Source organism: Pseudochaenichthys georgianus, chromosome 6, assembly GCF_902827115.2.
Source record: "Pseudochaenichthys georgianus chromosome 6, fPseGeo1.2, whole genome shotgun sequence".
Classification (NCBI taxonomy): domain Eukaryota; kingdom Metazoa; phylum Chordata; class Actinopteri; order Perciformes; family Channichthyidae; genus Pseudochaenichthys; species Pseudochaenichthys georgianus.
In genome coordinates, this window is record NC_047508.1 from 1099651 (window position 1) to 1120024 (window position 20374).

General features: G+C 45.3%; 1 protein-coding gene across 1 annotated transcript in view; it reads right to left on the bottom strand.

Moving 5' to 3' along the window:
- Positions 1–3108: 3108 nt before the first annotated feature.
- slco4a1 (solute carrier organic anion transporter family, member 4A1) overlaps positions 3109–20374 on the bottom strand; it is a 178188-nt gene continuing 160922 nt past the window's right edge. Inside the window, exons 6-12 of the mRNA XM_034085582.1 lie at positions 19290–19444; positions 14981–15251; positions 14723–14882; positions 4635–4810; positions 3811–3875; positions 3537–3685; positions 3109–3216 (exon numbers count right to left, since the gene is read on the bottom strand). Coding sequence (XP_033941473.1) covers positions 3109–3216; positions 3537–3685; positions 3811–3875; positions 4635–4810; positions 14723–14882; positions 14981–15251; positions 19290–19444 — 1084 coding nt within the window. The remainder of the gene's footprint in view (positions 3217–3536; positions 3686–3810; positions 3876–4634; positions 4811–14722; positions 14883–14980; positions 15252–19289; positions 19445–20374) is intronic.

Here is a 20374-nt window from a genome sequence, read left to right on the forward strand (position 1 = left end):
CAAAGGACGGCAGGAGGAGAGCGACGGCACATTACTTTTATCATCGCACAGTGAATGCAAAAACAAAACAAATATGTGCTGAAACATTATAAATACATAATTTGCATAAATAAGGTTAATGGTTAAAAAGATAAAACACAAGAGTTGTTAGGCAAGGCTGTTTTGGCTTCAGTACAGTACAGTGATAATTAGGTCCAAATAACTGCTCATCTGTTAAACTGCATCTCATGCCAGTTGTGCATTGCATTTGGCAGCTCAAACTTCAAGCTACATCCCAGAATATCCCTCTCAGAGGCTCGTTCACAGCATTTCAAATGTTCAAATTGTGTCACTTATGGAATCGCTATGATCAGGGTTAGGTTTTTCCACAGTGGATAGAGGTCCCCATTTTATTTAATCTATTAAAAATGTCAACGGCATTTTGAATAAGGCTTTCTTACTTCTGGAACAGTTCTGTTTTTGCTTCATCTCTGTGTGAAAGCCAACACTACGATAGCTCCCTACACGTTGGACCCTCCACAGTTTAAATAACTACATGGTATTGCTTCGGACCCTCACCTCACTCAAGGCCATCCTTACCAAATTACTCTTTTTTTGGAACAACTAACTTTCCAACTTTTGGAACTGCAGGTATGAAAAAGGACAAAATATGTTCCTGTCATGATCCTTCAGCCTCCTGTTTCCTCAACACTTTAACTCAGCCCAGCGAACCAGTCGCTGATATTCCATAGGTCTTATTTTATTTTGGTGCACAATTGCGATTTTAAACGCTGGTGTGAACAAGCCTTTATCGTGTCCAAACGTACTTTCCAAGCTTCTCAGTGTTTTTGTGTTGTTGTTTTAAAGTGCAGCTGTGAAATGTCTATGAAAGAGAAGCGTCAAAGCTCTTTCTGTTAAACTCTAGCGAGCAGTGCAGTATATCAGTATATAGATCTTTTTCAACGCATTGTAGTTTTCTTCTTCTCTGTATTACTACTAATATGCAAGCCAATTAGTGGTCATACATCTCTTTTACATGTGTCCAAGAGATAATAAAAAATACACATGTGCTTACTGTATCTAATTGGAAATATATATGTGCTGCTGTACTGTGACCTGGTATTCACATTATACTAATATTAGTAATTTTAGATACTCTTGGCTTAAAATATAACATATGATATGACATGATTTGGCTTTCACTATGACTGGCCTGGAGATCTCATACAGTATACCATAGCTTTATCTCTGGGGGGTGAATCAAGCAGTGTAACTATCTTCCAGTAATGGGGAAAGAACAGAAAAAGTGGATTGATATAAAAACCTTTTTTTCATAAATGCTTCATACACATGGCATACAATAACACGTGTGTCAGTTTCATGTCTTTTTCCATCAGACTTACATTCTGAAAAGTCATTTGAAATGATTGAACTTAGTATTCAGTTGTCTGTAGAATCGTTGTGAACAACTTGAGTGGCATTGCAACATGTTCTCAGTCCCAACTAGTCAAATACGAACGCTTGTAAATTCAACAATTGTACTAAATTGCTACTTATATAACCTCTTTTTAAACGTGCAGGGCAATACGATTGACTTAAACAGGTAGTAAACTTGACGTCACGTATGTGATCTAAGTTAAATACATTACGTTATTACGAGGCCACACAACTACTTGGCTAGGTTTAGGAAAATATCACTGTTCGACTTAAAATAAAGTACTTTTGTTACATAAGTACACGATGTTACTACTTTGTTATAATGGTTGGGGTCATATATCATATAAGTAATGTACGTAAGTTAAGTAAGTAATGTGGGTTACATAAGTATAAAACAAGTGCATTTTGACAACATTTCTGTTAAGCCTTGGAAATGAACAGCAGTGTTTTGGGTGACAGTTCTGTGTTTGTTTGACCCATCCACCCCTTCTAAACAAGGACGTTTTCACTTTTCACACGGAGCCTACTGACTTCCTCGCACGGATCCTTGCTTCCTCACCTGTTGCTTTAAGAATCTATTTGAAGTTTCTATGAATTACTCACAACCCAAGAGAGACCTCGCCCCAGTTATTCATCTGACCTCCTGTTGCTTTACATCCCTTCCCGCAGCCTGAGATCCTCAGAAGCGCCGCTCCGGGTCGATCAAGGTCCAAACAGGAGACAGCCTCTGACGGCCTGCCTGAGGAGATCAGAGCTGAAATCTCTGTCACGTCCTTTAAATCACTTTTTAGAATCCTCTTTTTTTAGAATTTACATTTATTCTGTTTTTGTTTAGGTATGTTTCAGTTGCTGGTTTTTAGTTTATTTCATTCTCTGTGTGCATAAATGTGTTCTGTTTTTATGTGAAAGTACATTAATAACATTTTGTAATGATTATTATTATAATACCTCCTTCGATCGTTTTATCATTTCTTTGGCCACTACATGCAGCCCTGCACATGCAAAACTGACGCGAGGGGAGTAAGAGAAGCCTCATAGTTTTATTCCTTAGGCCGTTTACCAAGCTGTCGTATTTGACAAAGTAGGAGTGAGAACGCTCACAAGTACATACACAAGTACATACACAAGTTTTGTCAAAGAAAAACATTTTCTTTCAAGAGAGCAGCATGTTAGAACTAACTCTGTGTGTGTGTGTGTGTGTGTGTGTGTGTGTGTGTGTGTGTGTGTGTGTGTGTGTGTGTGTGTGTGTGTGTGTGTGTGTGTGTGTGTGTGTGTGTGTGTGTGTGTGTGTGTGTGTGTGTGTGTGTGTGTGTGTGTGTGTGTGTGTGTGTGTGTGTGTGTGTGTGTGAGAGAGAGAGAGAAATAGAGATGTGCATGAAGGCATCCTGGGGCTATTTGTGGTGTGTGTGTCTGTATTTCAGTTATCTTGTACATTTGTGTGATTCTATGTGTTTGCATGCACATGTGTATGTTGGGGGGGTGACATTATGGCTGAGAGAAGGCTGTTGGTACAAAGGAAGCACCCCCCATCACCACCCAAACACATGTTCACAAACTGCAGAACCTAGAAACACACAAGCATACACACGGTCAGGCAGAGACGCAGGGGTGGGGGGGGGCTCAGAGGTCATAACCTGGCGTGCAGGTTGACAATGACGCCGTCTTCAGGCAGGTCTTTGACAGGCAGGTCACTCAGCTCCCCCCCCCCCCGTGGTCCGTGCTCTCACAGCTGCTCTGAGGCGACTCAGGGGGGGGCTGGTACAGGATGCTGGCTAACAAGAAGAAGATTATCCCTAAAACCTAAAGACAGAGAGCAGATGATAGAAGTGATGAGGGGAAGCCAGATGAATGGTACACAGAGACTGATTCACTTACATTTTAGGAAGCACATTATTTGCTTTTTTACCGAAAATTATTTTAGAATATCAATATCACCCTCATGTTTCTGCCTTATGTGTGAATCTAGAGCCCACAGGTGATTAGCTTAGCAGTCCCTAAAGCACAATGCATTGTTATTGACTTGGAGGTGAGCAGATATACTGTATTTTACCTCACATGCAACTTGTACAAATACAAAAAAGTTGGTTGAATGTAAAATGGCATGTAGCTATGTAAATTACCTTATAGATAATTCCAGCTATCAGTGTGTACTGGCTCAAGGCTGAGTTGTGATATAGGTAGCAGGAGCCCTGCTCGCCACACCTGTCCTGCCACAGCAAGCAGGAGATGTCGATCACAGTGCCAAAGGCTATGGGTCCTGGGATACCACCTGTGGGGAGACAACAGCACAGATTCAATCTCATGGCTTCTGGGTAGAAAGAAAGTAGAGAGAATTCTAACATTTCGATGGGATTCTTTTACAGTAAAAGGAACTTAAGGAAAAAAAGGACTTACCTAACGTGCGCACTACGATCCACTGGATTCCCAGTCCAAAGGATCTCTGGCTGTCCGGCACACACCTACACAAAACATTTAGTCAGACACACTGGTATCATGGATCTAAAACTTCATTACAATCAAGTTGATTAACAGTTTGAAACAGCAGCGTTTCCCCAAAAAAATAGAAGGGCTCTGAGGCTCCTTTAGAACATGCGATGACAGTGATTGAATCTAAGATTCAGACTCTATTTTCCCAATGTCCTTCTTCAAAGAAACTAAATATATACAGTAACAGTAAAAAGTTTGGACACACCTTCTCATTCTGAGGTTTTTACATTTGTTTTAAATCTTTTACATTGTAGATTAATAACAAAACTATAAAAGAACACATTATGGAATTATGTAGTATGACGACCTCATGAAGCTGACTGAGAGAAGCCAAGAGTGTGCAAAGCTGTCATCAAGGCAAAAGGGGGCTACTTTGAAGAATCTAAAATATAAATCATATTCTGGTTTGTTTTACACTTTTTTGTTTACTACGTAGTTCCATATGTGTTCTTTCATAGTTTTGATGTCTTCAGTATTAATCTACAATGTACAAACAATTAAATAAATAAAAACCTTCGAATGAGAAAGTGTGTCCAAACTTTTGACTGGTACTATACATATATATGTAGTTTAATCAAATAAAACTGTGGTCCCTCTGAGTGTTCTGAAAGTGCAGTAAGTGTCAGTACGTTTTTTTTCTGTTAGTTTACAAAAGCAAACTGAACAGTTTCAGAATCTACAGTACAAGCAATCTTCTTCCTCTATGGCTTCACTATGGCGGCGGCGCCCACCTGAGCGTGGCGGTGAGTGCTGGGATGCTACAGAGGAAGGTGAAGGAGATGATGATGAAGAGGAAGGAGAGGAAGGCTGGCATGTGGTGGCAGGAGCTTACACACTTCCCTCTCAGAGCCAAGCCCTCCTCGGCCCTCGACACATTTCCCACCACACAGCTGCATCCTGAGTACACCTGAATCACACACACACACACACACACACACACACACACACACACACACACACACACACACACACACACACACAATTAGTTGTGTCTAATATGCTGCTCTCTTGAAAGAAAGAAATATTCTTGTGTACAATACACAGTGCATATACACATACTGAAGCAGTCATGGTCACTCGTCTATAAAATGAGAGCATCAGCTCAATTTGATTCTTATTTTCTCATAGATCCAAAGTCCATATGTTTTAAGAAACACTTCTTTACTTTTTTCTGTTGAATTAATGTGCACAGATATAAAGCAATGTTTCCAACATCTCCTCAGATTATTCTTAAAAGTGCACAATGTGTTATATTCTGTCTCTTGGGGACACTCAGTTAAACACAAACTAAAGACTCATTGGAATGGCATCCTGAAGCAGCATTGCAGTCAGCTTCTTCAGTGGACATGAAAATGGTTGCAATAATGCTAGCTCAAAACTCAAACAGTATATAAAATATGTATAGTTGTAAAGACATATTGTAAAATACAGGTCATACAGCACCATAAACTGAAAGCTCATTGGGACGGAGGGTTCATTTGCTAACAGCTCACTGCTGCTGCCTATCAATCATGAGTTAAGGGGAAAATAACCAGCCACTCATTTATGCTTCATGCACACAGCATATCCTCACTGTGTTTACAACTGAGATCAGACTGATAACCTGGATAATGCTATGTGAAAGTATCCCCTCAACTGAGTTTCAGTTAACTGCAAAATAAATTGCTTTGTGGTATTGCCTCAAAAAGGTTTGGGATCAGAGAACTCATCATGGGGTTAAACGGTTATAGTACCAGGTACATAACCAAGAGCCTATGAAATTGTCATATTAACAAAATGTTAACTGAAACACAAGGGAAACAATTAAACCGGGAATTTCACTAATTAGCTTTAACTAAAGCAAAAACAATCACCAAATAGACCTGCAGCCTCACAGCAGGCCTTCAACTCCTCTCTTAATCATTGATCCAGTGAAAAGCTTTTTATCTTCTCAGCTAACTGGAAACCACCAACTGCCCAGGTAAGTATAGGGGGAGCTAGACCAAGCATGCGTTCACATCATACACGATTCATACACGATCTCTTTGTTAATGCTGAATATATACTTCTATATGTATATGGGAACCCATTTCCACCAATGAGGACTACAAATATGACAGCATATCTTTAATTGCAACACTTTCTCACCCATCTTCCTTCATCTCAAGTTGTTTACGTTTTCTTGTTTTATATATTTGATCCCTATAATTATAACCAGGACCACACATGTGTACATCCTAAAAATGCATTGGCTATGTGTATTTAATCTACATATACATCTGAGTAACATAACAAATCATTAAATTATAAAGGTTATCATTTCATGAGTAGCAAGTCTAACACAAGGCTATTGTCCTTGGAATGATGTACATGTATCTTTTATTTCTTTTCTTAACACTAGAACCGCCAGAGGTCGCTGTATACCTATATCCGACAACGGGTAAAGTTTACCCGCTATTGATTTCCAAGGTACAATGTACCATACAGAACGGTGAGTTTTGATCGCACAGGGATGACATGTATACCAATATAATCTGTGGACTCTCAGCTTTTCATATTATGTGACCCGCTCTATCAAAATCAGTCGGAAGTCGCAACGGCTCATTTCAGAATAAACGTGGATTTACGTAAACAACTATTTTTTTCAGGGTTCGGGTGTTTTGTTTGATTTTAAACAAACAAAGTCTTGGCTTTCAGAATATGAAACTTTTATTTCCAAAATCACACGATAAATACATTTTTGAAGCTTGTAAAGGGACGAAGACAGGCACCTCTCACTCGCAATCTGCTCTTCCAGCAGCGCCGCAGCGCCGCCCCCCCCCCTCCCTCCGGCTGAAATTATGAACGTAAGAGTAAAGTAATCATAGATAACACGGCAGGGTCCGTTACAGTTTGTTTTCATCTGATTTAAATTAAACAAAGTCTTGGCTTTCAGAATATTAAACTTGTTTCGGCAAATTCAGATGATAAATATAACTTTGAAGCTTCGGCATAATTACAAGCGGAGAGCGGAGTAACTTGACAGCAGGCAGCAGCAGGCACAACAACAGCCGGTGTTTCTCGTGAGGGTTTTCTCTGGGAAACAAACACAATACACACAAACGCAAAAATACACAAACACACACACGTATACACATACACACACACTCGCGAGCTTCCCCTCCAAATGAAAATATCTTCCCTCCGTAGTATTTTGATCATTTTGATCGCAAAATCAATAGCGCGAGGAGCGCTGCATTTCCATGAGGTAAATATTACCCGCTGGCGGAAATAGGTATAAATATCAATTTTTTTGGCGATTTTTTCAATCGGACTTCATATTGACAATTTTTAACAACACAGGGTGTTACATAACACACTTTCAGGAAAAGTCACGGACTGGGAGACGTTAATATTTTATTGAAAAAAAGTTACATACAATAAAAACAGCTGCGGGTAAAATGTACCCGTTGGCTGTTCTAGTGTTAAATACCTTAACGTCATTTAAATGTCTTAGTCAAGGCCCTGTGAGCACAATTGTATATGCAGTTCTACAACTGTAGGTTATTTTAAATGCACTACTGCTTGTTGGCACCTTGTTCTGGGAGCACCTGTTTTGAGACACAGTAAGATTAGTTTATGCGAACAGGGAAATACTGAGCAGAGCGGAGTAACTTGACAGCAGGCAGCAGCAGGCACAACAACAGCCGGTGTTTCTCGTGAGGGTTTTCTCTGGGAAACAAACACAATACACACAAACGCAAAAATACACAAACACACACACGTATACACATACACACACACTCGCGAGCTTCCCCTCCAAATGAAAATATCTTCCTCCGTAGTATTTTGATCATTTTGATCGCAAAATCAATAGCGCGAGGAGCGCTGCATTTCCATGAGGTAAATATTACCCGCTGGCGGAAATAGGTATAAATATCAATTTTTTTGGCGATTTTTTCAATCGGACTTCATATTGACAATTTTTAACAACACAGGGTGTTACATAACACACTTTCAGGAAAAGTCACGGACTGGGAGACGTTAATATTTTATTGAAAAAAAGTTACATACAATAAAAACAGCTGCGGGTAAAATTTACCCGTTGGCGGTTCTAGTGTTAAATACCTTAAGTCATTTAAATGTCTTAGTCAAGCCCTGTGATGCACAATTCTGTATATTCAGTTTCTACAACTGTAGGTTATTTAAATGCACTACTGCTTGTTGGCACCTTGTTCTGGGTAGCACATGTTTTGAGACACAGTAAGATTAGTTTATGCGAACAGGAAATCCTGAGCATATGAAACACGAATGCTGTCCCCCTGACCAGCTTCTCCATGTTCGGTGTGTACCTGTTTCCAGTGTGTGGAGTGTACCTGTTTCCAGTGTGTGTGTGGAGTGTACCTGTTTCCAGTGTGTGTGTGGAGTGTACCTGTTTCCAGTGTGTGGAGTGCACCTGTTTCCAGTGTGTGTGGAGTGTACCTGTTTCCAGTGTGTGGAGTGTACCTGTTTCCAGTGTGTGTGTGTGTGGAGTGTACCTGTTTCCAGTGTGTGTGTGGAGTGTACCTGTTTCCAGTGTGTGTGTGGAGTGTACGTGTTTCCAGTGTGTGGAGTGTACCTGTTTCCAGTGTGTGGAGTGCACCTGTTTCCAGTGTGTGTGGAGTGTACCTGTTTCCAGTGTGTGGAGTGTACCTGTTTCCAGTGTGTGTGTGGAGTGTACCTGTTTCCAGTGTGTGTGTGGAGTGTACCTGTTTCCAGTGTGTGTGTGGAGTGTACCTGTTTCCAGTGTGTGGAGTGTACCTGTTTCCAGTGTGTGTGTGTGTGTGTGTGTGTGTGTGTGTGTGTGTGTGTGTGTGTGTGTGTGTGTGTGTGTGTGTGTGTGTGTGGAGTGTACCTGTTTCCAGTGTGTGTAGTGTACCTGTTTCCAGTGTGTGGAGTGTACCTGTTTCCAGTGTGTGGAGTGTACCTGTTTCCAGTGTGTGTGTGGAGTGTACCTGTTTCCAGTGTGTGGAGTGTACCTGTTTCCAGTGTGTGTGTGGAGTGTACCTGTTTCCAGTGTGTGTGTGTGGAGTGTACCTGTTTCCAGTGTGTGGAGTGTACCTGTTTCCAGTGTGTGTGTGTGGAGTGTACCTGTTTCCAGTGTGTGGAGTGTACCTGTTTCCAGTGTGTGTGTGGAGTGTACCTGTTTCCAGTGTGTGTGTGGAGTGTACCTGTTTCCAGTGTGTGTGTGTGGAGTGTACCTGTTTCCAGTGTGTGGAGTGTACCTGTTTCCAGTGTGTGTGTGTGGAGTGTACCTGTTTCCAGTGTGTGGAGTGTACCTGTTTCCAGTGTGTGTGTGGAGTGTACCTGTTTCCAGTGTGTGTGTGGAGTGTACCTGTTTCCAGTGTGTGGAGTGTACCTGTTTCCAGTGTGTGTGTGGAGTGTACCTGTTTCCAGTGTGTGGAGTGTACCTGTTTCCAGTGTGTGTGTGGAGTGTACCTGTTTCCAGTGTGTGTGTGTGGAGTGTACCTGTTTCCAGTGTGTGTGGTGTGTGTGTGTGTGTGGAGTGTACCTGTTTCCAGTGTGTGGAGTGTACCTGTTTCCAGTGTGTGTGTGGAGTGTACCTGTTTCCAGTGTGTGTGTGGAGTGTACCTGTTTCCAGTGTGTGGAGTGTACCTGTTTCCAGTGTGTGTGTGGAGTGTACCTGTTTCCAGTGTGTGTGTGTGTGTGTGTGTGTGTGTGTGTGTGTGTGTGTGTGTGTGTGTGTGTGTGTGTGTGTGTGTGTGTGTGTGTGTGTGTGTGTGTGTGTGTGTGTGTGTGTGTGTGTGTGTGTGTGTGGAGTGTACCTGTTTCCAGTGTGTGGAGTGTACCTGTTTCCAGTGTGTGTGTGTGGAGTGTACCTGTTTCCAGTGTGTGGAGTGTACCTGTTTCCAGTGTGTGGAGTGTACCTGTTTCCAGTGTGTGTGTGGAGTGTACCTGTTTCCAGTGTGTGTGTGGAGTGTACCTGTTTCCAGTGTGTGGAGTGTACCTGTTTCCAGTGTGTGGAGTGTACCTGTTTCCAGTGTGTGTGTGGAGTGTACCTGTTTCCAGTGTGTGTGTGGAGTGTACCTGTTTCCAGTGTGTGTGTGGAGTGTACCTGTTTCCAGTGTGTGTGTGGAGTGTACCTGTTTCCAGTGTGTGGAGTGTACCTGTTTCCAGTGTGTGTGGAGAGTACCTGTTTCCAGTGTGTGGAGTGTACCTGTTTCCAGTGTGTGGAGTGTACCTGTTTCCAGTGTGTGTGTGGAGTGTACCTGTTTCCAGTGTGTGTGTGGAGTGTACCTGTTTCCAGTGTGTGTGTGGAGTGTACCTGTTTCCAGTGTGTGGAGTGTACCTGTTTCCAGTGTGTGTGTGGAGTGTACCTGTTTCCAGTGTGTGGAGTGTACCTGTTTCCAGTGTGTGTGTGGAGTGTACCTGTTTCCAGTGTGTGTGTGTGTGGAGTGTACCTGTTTCCAGTGTGTGGAGTGTACCTGTTTCCAGTGTGTGTGTGGAGTGTACCTGTTTCCAGTGTGTGGAGTGTACCTGTTTCCAGTGTGTGTGTGGAGTGTACCTGTTTCCAGTGTGTGTGTGTGTGTGTGTGTGTGTGTGTGTGTGTGTGTGTGTGTGTGTGTGTGTGTGTGTGTGTGTGTGTGTGTGTGTGTGTGTGTGTGTGTGTGTGTGGAGTGTACCTGTTTCCAGTGTGTGGAGTGTACCTGTTTCCAGTGTGTGTGTGTGGAGTGTACCTGTTTCCAGTGTGTGGAGTGTACCTGTTTCCAGTGTGTGTGTGGAGTGTACCTGTTTCCAGTGTGTGTGTGGAGTGTACCTGTTTCCAGTGTGTGGAGTGTACCTGTTTCCAGTGTGTGGAGTGTACCTGTTTCCAGTGTGTGTGTGGAGTGTACCTGTTTCCAGTGTGTGTGTGGAGTGTACCTGTTTCCAGTGTGTGTGTGGAGTGTACCTGTTTCCAGTGTGTGGAGTGTACCTGTTTCCAGTGTGTGTGTGTGTGTGTGGAGTGTACCTGTTTCCAGTGTGTGTGTGTGGAGTGTACCTGTTTCCAGTGTGTGGAGTGTACCTGTTTCCAGTGTGTGTGTGTGTGTGTGTGTGTGTGTGTGTGTGTGTGTGTGTGTGTGTGTGTGTGTGTGTGTGTGTGTGTGTGTGTGTGTGTGTGTGTGTGTGTGGAGTGTACCTGTTTCCAGTGTGTGTGTGGAGTGTACCTGTTTCCAGTGTGTGTGTGGAGTGTACCTGTTTCCAGTGTGTGGAGTGTACCTGTTTCCAGTGTGTGTGTGGAGTGTACCTGTTTCCAGTGTGTGTGTGGAGTGTACCTGTTTCCAGTGTGTGGAGTGCACCTGTTTCCAGTGTGTGTGGAGAGTACCTGTTTCCAGTGTGTGGAGTGTACCTGTTTCCAGTGTGTGTGTGGAGTGTACCTGTTTCCAGTGTGTGTGTGGAGTGTACCTGTTTCCAGTGTGTGGAGTGTACCTGTTTCCAGTGTGTGTGTGGAGTGTACCCGTTTCCAGTGTGTGGAGTGTACCTGTTTCCAGTGTGTGTGTGGAGTGTACCTGTTTCCAGTGTGTGTGTGTGTGTGTGTGTGTGTGTGTGTGTGTGTGTGTGTGTGTGTGTGTGTGTGTGTGTGTGTGTGTGTGTGTGTGTGTGTGTGTGTGTGTGTGTGGAGTGTACCTGTTTCCAGTGTGTGGAGTGTACCTGTTTCCAGTGTGTGGAGTGTACCTGTTTCCAGTGTGTGGAGTGTACCTCTTTCCAGTGTGTGTGTGGAGTGTACCTGTTTCCAGTGTGTGTGTGGAGTGTACCTGTTTCCAGTGTGTGTGTGGAGTGTACCTGTTTCCAGTGTGTGTGTGGAGTGTACCTGTTTCCAGTGTGTGGAGTGTACCTGTTTCCAGTGTGTGTGTGGAGTGTACCTGTTTCCAGTGTGTGGAGTGTACCTGTTTCCAGTGTGTGTGTGGAGTGTACCTGTTTCCAGTGTGTGTGTGTGTGTGTGTGTGTGTGTGTGTGTGTGTGTGTGTGTGTGTGTGTGTGTGTGTGTGTGTGTGTGTGTGTGTGTGTGTGTGTGTGTGTGTGTGTGTGTGGAGTGTACCTGTTTCCAGTGTGTGGAGTGTACCTGTTTCCAGTGTGTGTGTGTGTGTGGAGTGTACCTGTTTCCAGTGTGTGGAGTGTACCTGTTTCCAGTGTGTGTGTGGAGTGTACCTGTTTCCAGTGTGTGTGTGTGGAGTGTACCTGTTTCCAGTGTGTGTGTGGAGTGTACCTGTTTCCAGTGTGTGGAGTGTACCTGTTTCCAGTGTGTGTGGAGTGTACCTGTTTCCAGTGTGTGTGGAGTGTACCTGTTTCCAGTGTGTGGAGTGTACCTGTTTCCAGTGTGTGTGTGGAGTGTACCTGTTTCCAGTGTGTGGAGTGTACCTGTTTCCAGTGTGTGGAGTGTACCTGTTTCCAGTGTGTGGAGTGTACCTGTTTCCAGTGTGTGTGTGGAGTGTACCTGTTTCCAGTGTGTGTGTGTGTGTGTGTGTGTGTGTGTGTGTGTGTGTGTGTGTGTGTGTGTGTGTGTGTGTGTGTGTGTGTGTGTGTGTGTGTGTGTGTGTGTGTGTGTGTGTGTGTGTGTGTGTGTGTGTGGAGTGTACCTGTTTCCAGTGTGTGGAGTGTACCTGTTTCCAGTGTGTGTGTGGAGTGTACCTGTTTCCAGTGTGTGGAGTGTACCTGTTTCCAGTGTGTGTGTGGAGTGTACCTGTTTCCAGTGTGTGTGTGGTGTGTGTGTGTGTGTGTGTGTGTGTGTGTGTGTGTGTGTGTGTGTGTGTGTGTGTGTGTGGTGTGTGTGTGTGTGTGTGTGTGTGTGTGTGTGTGTGTGTGTGTGTGGAGTGTACCTGTTTCCAGTGTGTGTGTGGAGTGTACCTGTTTCCAGTGTGTGGAGTGTACCTGTTTCCAGTGTGTGTGGAGTGTACCTGTTTCCAGTGTGTGTGGAGTGTACCTGTTTCCAGTGTGTGTGTGGAGTGTACCTGTTTCCAGTGTGTGTGTGGAGTGTACCTGTTTCCAGTGTGTGGAGTGTACCTGTTTCCAGTGTGTGTGTGGAGTGTACCTGTTTCCAGTGTGTGGAGTGTACCTGTTTCCAGTGTGTGTGTGGAGTGTACCTGTTTCCAGTGTGTGTGTGTGTGTGTGTGTGTGTGTGTGGTGTGTGTGTGTGTGTGTGTGTGTGTGTGTGTGTGTGTGTGTGTGTGTGTGTGTGTGTGTGTGTGTGTGTGTGTGTGTGTGTGTGTGTGTGTGTGTGTGTGTGTGTGTGGAGTGTACCTGTTTCCAGTGTGTGGAGTGTACCTGTTTCCAGTGTGTGTGTGTGTGTGTGGAGTGTACCTGTTTTCCAGTGTGTGGAGTGTACCTGTTTCCAGTGTGTGTGTGGAGTGTACCTGTTTCCAGTGTGTGTGTGTGTGTGTGGAGTGTACCTGTTTCCAGTGTGTGTGTGGAGTGTACCTGTTTCCAGTGTGTGGAGTGTACCTGTTTCCAGTGTGTGTGGAGTGTACCTGTTTCCAGTGTGTGTGGAGTGTACCTGTTTCCAGTGTGTGGAGTGTACCTGTTTCCAGTGTGTGGAGTGTACCTGTTTCCAGTGTGTGGAGTGTACCTGTTTCCAGTGTGTGTGTGGAGTGTACCTGTTTCCAGTGTGTGTGTGTGTGTGTGTGTGTGGTGTGTGTGTGTGTGTGTGTGTGTGTGTGTGTGGTGTGTGTGTGTGTGTGTGTGTGTGTGTGGAGTGTACCTGTTTCCAGTGTGTGGAGTGTACCTGTTTCCAGTGTGTGTGTGGAGTGTACCTGTTTCCAGTGTGTGGAGTGTACCTGTTTCCAGTGTGTGTGTGGAGTGTACCTGTTTCCAGTGTGTGTGTGTGTGTGTGTGGAGTGTACCTGTTTCCAGTGTGTGGAGTGTACCTGTTTCCAGTGTGTGTGTGGAGTGTACCTGTTTCCAGTGTGTGTGTGGAGTGTACCTGTTTCCAGTGTGTGTGTGGAGTGTACCTGTTTCCAGTGTGTGGAGTGTACCTGTTTCCAGTGTGTGTGTGGAGTGTACCTGTTTCCAGTGTGTGTGTGTGTGTGTGTGTGTGTGTGTGGTGTGTGTGTGTGTGTGTGTGTGTGTGTGTGTGTGTGTGTGTGTGTGTGTGTGTGTGTGTGTGTGTGTGTGTGGAGTGTACCTGTTTCCAGTGTGTGGAGTGTACCTGTTTCCAGTGTGTGTGTGTGGAGTGTACCTGTTTCCAGTGTGTGGAGTGTACCTGTTTCCAGTGTGTGTGTGGAGTGTACCTGTTTCCAGTGTGTGTGTGTGGAGTGTACCTGTTTCCAGTGTGTGTGTGGAGTGTACCTGTTTCCAGTGTGTGGTGTGTACCTGTTTCCAGTGTGTGTGGAGTGTACCTGTTTCCAGTGTGTGTGTGTGGAGTGTACCTGTTTCCAGTGTGTGTGTGGAGTGTACCTGTTTCCAGTGTGTGGTGTGTACCTGTTTCCAGTGTGTGTGGAGTGTACCTGTTTCCAGTGTGTGTGGAGTGTACCTGTTTCCAGTGTGTGTGTGGAGTGTACCTGTTTCCAGTGTGTGGAGTGTACCTGTTTCCAGTGTGTGTGTGGAGTGTACCTGTTTCCAGTGTGTGGAGTGTACCTGTTTCCAGTGTGTGGAGTGTACCTGTTTCCAGTGTGTGTGTGGAGTGTACCTGTTTCCAGTGTGTGTGTGTGTGTGTGTGTGTGTGTGTGTGTGTGTGTGTGTGTGTGTTGTGTGTGTGTGTGTGTGTGTGTGTGTGTGTGTGGAGTGTACCTGTTTCCAGTGTGTGGAGTGTACCTGTTTCCAGTGTGTGGAGTGTACCTGTTTCCAGTGTGTGTGTGGAGTGTACCTGTTTCCAGTGTGTGGAGTGTACCTGTTTGCCTGTGAGACGGTCGGTGTGGTTGACGGAGCTGCACCCAGCGTGGCAGGGAGAGTAGTACATCACACCATCTGCCCCACACACCGGGTTGTAAAGCTCTCTGACACAACCACAGCCGGCATTACAGCCCACCGTCAGGGTCTCCTCCAAAGAGCTGCAGGCAGAGGGAAGACAGCAATGAGATGAAAGGAAGGAAGGCTATGACTAAAACATATTTTAGTCAAATGAGTAATTAACAGGAACACTTCCCACCTGTTCCTGAGGTGCAGCTGGCTGGGCTCGTCGTACAAGTCTCTGTACTGGTCCAGCTGGTGTTTCTCCATCAGGTCGTACTGGTATGGTGCTGTGACACCGGCCATTGGCACGTTGGGGCAGTGGATGAGGAAGATGAAGATGGCGAGGAGACTTACAATGGCACACACAATGCAGAAACGGATGATGCCTCGACAGCGCAGGTTCATTCTCTTTACTATGTAGCCGCCCAGGAAGGTGCCCCCCCCGCCTGCTGGGACCACCATGTATCCTGGGAAGACAAATACACTTTCAGTAATGCTTCTTTGCTGTAAATATAGCGTCCAAAGGACTCGTGCTTTTATCCATTATAGTAGAGCTTTTTACATGATAGTGATGATCATAGAACGATCCTTCACCACCATCAAGTCATCAAGTGTACTTGTAGACCTCATGTATTACTGTGACGAAGGTAACTTTGTCACTGATGGCTTTGGGTCTTGCATATGTGCACATGTTTATACAGTTTATATTATTGATTGATGTAGTGTTTATTGCATTTTATTTTATTTTGTGTGATGCCCCTGTGGGTCCATCAGTAGAGAGGGTGTGGCTGTTCTGTCTGTGCTGCATTGGCTGCATTGATTGCACTGATTGCAGTAACTCAGGGCACCTGGGTCTGGTGCTCTGCAGCTATTTTAAAGCCTCTCTGCTCCTGTCTGTGCTCTCTGCTTCTCCCTGCAGGCACTCCGGTTTTGTTGAGTATATTATGAGTTTCTTCAGTTGCTTTACTTTGTGCACTTCAACACTCTCACACACATACATGTCCATACAGTCCTCACCCTGCATTTACATTACTGATACCACTGACATCCACACCTCATACTTTACTGGTTTTGACTTGATTTGATTTGTTTGTCCTAAATAAACACATGTTGTTAACCGTCTAGATGTCGTGTCTCCTTTCTGTTGTGGCCTTTTGAGCCAGGTCATAACAAATGGGGGCTCGTCCTACAGGTCATTTGGTTTGGTCAAAAGTTTGTGTAGTGCTCAGAGCACATGGCGTCATTTGAGCAGCTAATTAGTTGATGTGGTCCAGCTGTGTGCTGGCTCGGCGCTGCTATTTGGTCACATCATGGTTTTTTGGGTTTCAGGAAGCTTTAGTGTTTGACATGTCGTCAGGTTTAGTGTGCCAATCGGAAGGTACGATGTTGCTGCTTGTTACGCTTTTGTAAAGAGTTTTCCCCGCTAGGCTTAAGTGGCGTTTCCCCTTGGGTTGCGTCTGTTTGTTTTTTTCATAGTGTTGTGGCGACGTGGTTAGTGTCAGCTGTTTTCGGACAGCTGTCTCGGGGGCACGTCCGCGTGAGTTCTTGGTGTTACCTGTGTGCAGGTCGCTCCATAACTCCGCCGGGTTCCAGTGCGTAATTACCCGCCGCAAGCCACATGAAGACTAGGGGAGATTAGGAAGATTGTGTTTAGGCAGTTAGGGGGAAGTTCTCTGTTGGGTTCATCTTATGCCCATGCGTGTTGGCAGTTTAATACTTTGCTTTCTGATTGGCTATTATGACTTCTTTGTCAGCGTTTGTGGATGCGCCCTCCGTGTCTTTATTAGATGATTGCCAGAAGGCGCAGTTGATAGAAATAGCAGAGCACTATGACATTGCTGTGGTGGGGAGCAAGCGGAAACATGACATTAAAACTGTCATTGTGTCATCTTTGTTTGAGCAGGGGGTGTTGCAGAAGAGTGAGTCTGGTGCGGCAGGGTTCGTGCCGGTAGTGGTTCAGACAGTTGGTTTGACGTTCGAGCAGCAAAAGGAGCTTTTGGCCATGCAGTTTGATCAGGAGAGATTGAGGTTGGAGCAGGAGAAGTTGAAGTTGGAGCAGGAGAAGTTGCAGGCGGAGAAGACGCTGGAGGTGGAAAGGATGAAATGTGAGGTGGAATATGCTAGATTACAGCTGATGGAAGAGGGCAAGTTTTCTCCAGGGGAGGATGGTGGTGATAGGTCGGCATCAGGCAGTGGCGATATCATTTCTTACTTGCGATTAGTGCCAAAGTTCAATGAGCGTGACCCGGACATTTTTTTCACTCAATTTGAACGCATAGCAGAGGCAAGAAACTGGTCAGATTCGGACAGAGTGCTGTTACTTCAGTGTTCCCCTTTCCCCATGTCTGTTGCCATTGATTGTGTGCACCTGGTGCTCTGTGGTGTCTCCTCCCACCTCACCTGTGTCCTGTTGGGTTTATTGGGTTGGGCATTTAGGCTCTGGGGTTTTGCTGTTTGGGAGAGAGTGTGTGTGAGATCCTTGTGGCTGCAGGCTGGTCAGGGAGAAACAGCAGGATTGAGGCTGTGTGTCATGTGTTCCTGACTTAATAAATGCCCACACCGGGTTGTATTTTGGACGTTCTGCCTCTGCCTCTTTGCTTGGTCTGGCCGCTCAATTGTCCATCCATCTTCTCCCGCTTATCCGTGGTCGGGTGGCCGCTCAATTGTCAGCTTCACAATTGGTGTCAGAAGTGGGATTGACCAAGTGAGGAGGTGAAAATGCTGGAGGAGAATAACCACAAGTTTGAGGAACTAACGGAGATGATGTTACTCATGCAGTCTCAGGCAGCCGGAGAGCAGCAGTTTTTACGGATACAGCAACAGGTATCTGAGATAGAAGAGGCACGGAAACTCCAGAGGCAAGACGGCAGATTGGCTGAGGAGCTCGACCGCATCGGTATGGGGACCGGACCCAAAGAGGGGAAAAAGTGATGCAGCAGATTAAAGAGTACCGCATGGAGCTTCGGGAGCAGGACCGCAGAAAACAACAGGAGGAAGAAACATATAAGCGGGAGGAGCTGGTAAAAATCCTGGAGGAGAATAACCGCCAGATGAAGAGGGAATTTGAGCGAGCGGCCGCTAAGAAGCTGGAGAAGGTGAACATCAGCCTGCAGTGTCACCTGCAGCGCAGCACGGAGGAGAAGCGCGAGAGGGAGCTCATCCAGATGAAGCAGCAGATAGCCTTTCTGATGCAACTGCAGCGGTCCCGGGCGGATCCTGCTCAGCTAGAGAGGCCGCAGTCCAAGCTTTCGAAGAAGAAACTGTCAGAGGAGGAGCGGGTGAAAATGGCTGAGAAAATCCGTCAGGAGAGAGAGCGCGTCATGCAGGAGAAACGGCAGGAGCGCCGGGAGAGGAAGAATCACATCCCAAAGAGGAAGAAAGGGAAGCTTCCTGTCGACTTCACGGCCCCCTCTGAGAAAACCCTGCTGCACAAGGGGAAGCAGGTTGTTGTCGTGGGGATAGACGTCCCAAAGGTAACCATTTCAGACGCTGAAGCAGACGGTACAGCTGAGACAGAGAAGCTCCTGGTTGATGAGTGTGTCAGGAAGGGGGACGATGAGGATCCGGTGCAGAGGCCGCTGAGGCTGGAGAAGGTCAGAGCCACTCCGCGGCACATAGAGGAGTCCAGGAAACACCGGGCGGAGTGGAGACCCATGGAGGAAAGCAAAATGGCCAAGGCCAGAGAGAGATGCAACCATGTGCATCGCGCGGTGGTCCCTTGCCTTGCAGCTATCCAACTTTGCGGTTAAGTACCGGCCAGGGACGTACAACCGGGTGGCTGACTGGTTGTCCCGAAGCCGAGACTGTTAAGACACTGTGCTTCCTGGGGAGAGGGGTAAGGAAATGTGACGAAGGTAACTTTGTCACTGATGGCTTCGGGCCTTGCATATGTGCACATGTTTATACAGTTTATATTATTGATTGATGTAGTGTTTATTGTATTTTATTTTGAAATGTGTTCCCCTTTCCCCATGTCTGTTGCCATTGCTTGTGTGCACCTGGTGCTCTGTGGTGTCTCCTCCCCCCTCACCTGTGTCCTGTTGGGTTGATTGGGTTGGGCATTTAGGCTCTGGGGTTTTGCTGTTTGGGAGAGAGTGTGTGTGAGATCCTTGTGGCTGCAGGCTGGTCAGGGAGAAACAGCAGGATTGAGGCTGTGTCATGTGTTCCTGACTTAATAAATGCCCACACCGGGTTGTATTTTGGACGTTCTGCCTCTGCCTCCTTGCTTGGTCTGGCCGCTCAATTGTCAGCTTCACAATTACAATCAGGTAAATTGTATTCAAATCTACTGCGCAGATTAATACTCCCTCTCCTGTCATTGTGGATACGTTATTGGTTTTCCTGCAGCTCAAAATTTGAGTCTACATTTCCATTTTGCACTAAAGATACAGTATCAGATTAAAGGTGTCTTGGCCAGTGTTGCCATGCAATAGTTTTTGCCCTTTTATCCAAAACTCCAATAGACTTGAATGATGCGTCGTCTGATTTTACCCTTGGTCACTCACCGAACAATGTGGCAGCTTCTGATGCACTGAGGTTGAACTGAGACTCCAGGAACTTTGGACCAAAGGTGGACATGCCTGCGATGAGCGTGGCCTCCGTGGCCCCGGCCAGGCACAGGAACAGGAAGGGGGGGTTCTTTAAGAGGAGCAGCACGGACCTGGAGAGAGAAAGAGAGGAGGGGTGAGTCTAATAAACGTAATTTTCCTTTTTAATTAAAGCCGGCTGTGCTAATCTCAACAGCCTGGAGACGCTCCTAATGCAGATCAACATGGCACGGGATATTTCCTCTTGTTACATAATGTGCCATGATTATCGCCTACTTCTGAGTGTAATCCTCAGTGCTCCAGTGGTGACATCACACTTTGGCTGCTGCAATTGATTTTCTCTATGTTTTATTATTTTGTTGGAAAGATTGTTTCAACAACATAATAACTGTTACCTGCCTGCCTATTTACTTCAGTCGTAATTGTCCAGATTTTAAATGGTTAGAATGTTTGCAGCACGGGGCCAGAAAACATGTTCTTACTCAATATCAAGCGACAGTTATTGCTTTTATTTGAAATCGTATAATTTCGGACTTTTGTTGCCGTCTGTGAGGAAAATAAATGGGGCTCAGAGCCTCAGGATACTGAAATCTGTATTTTTTTAAATCTTTTTTTCCTTCTAATTTGTTATTCTTTTCAAAATAACACACTGTTATTTACTCACCAATAACACTCAATTATCCGTGCTTTTATTTATTGGTTTAATTCTATAATCTCGGGCTTTTTTGGCGTCCGTCAGGAACTCAATTTCAAAATAAAAATAACCGGAAACAGACGTAGGCATTTCGAGCGATTATCCAAGATCCTCAGCTATGGTTTTAAGCTCACTTATTGGATGTTTTAGCCGCAATGCATGCTGGGTTTTGGTGTTTATATGATATGAAATCCGGAAAACATTTTAAAAGAATAAAATAATACTTAATTCCGAGTGTTCTTGCTTTTCTCTTTGAAAGTCATCACATAACGGCATTGTAATACACGGTTCGGCTGCATTGTATATTACAGATCAGCCGTAGTTCTTTATTTAGAGAGCCCTGATGAGA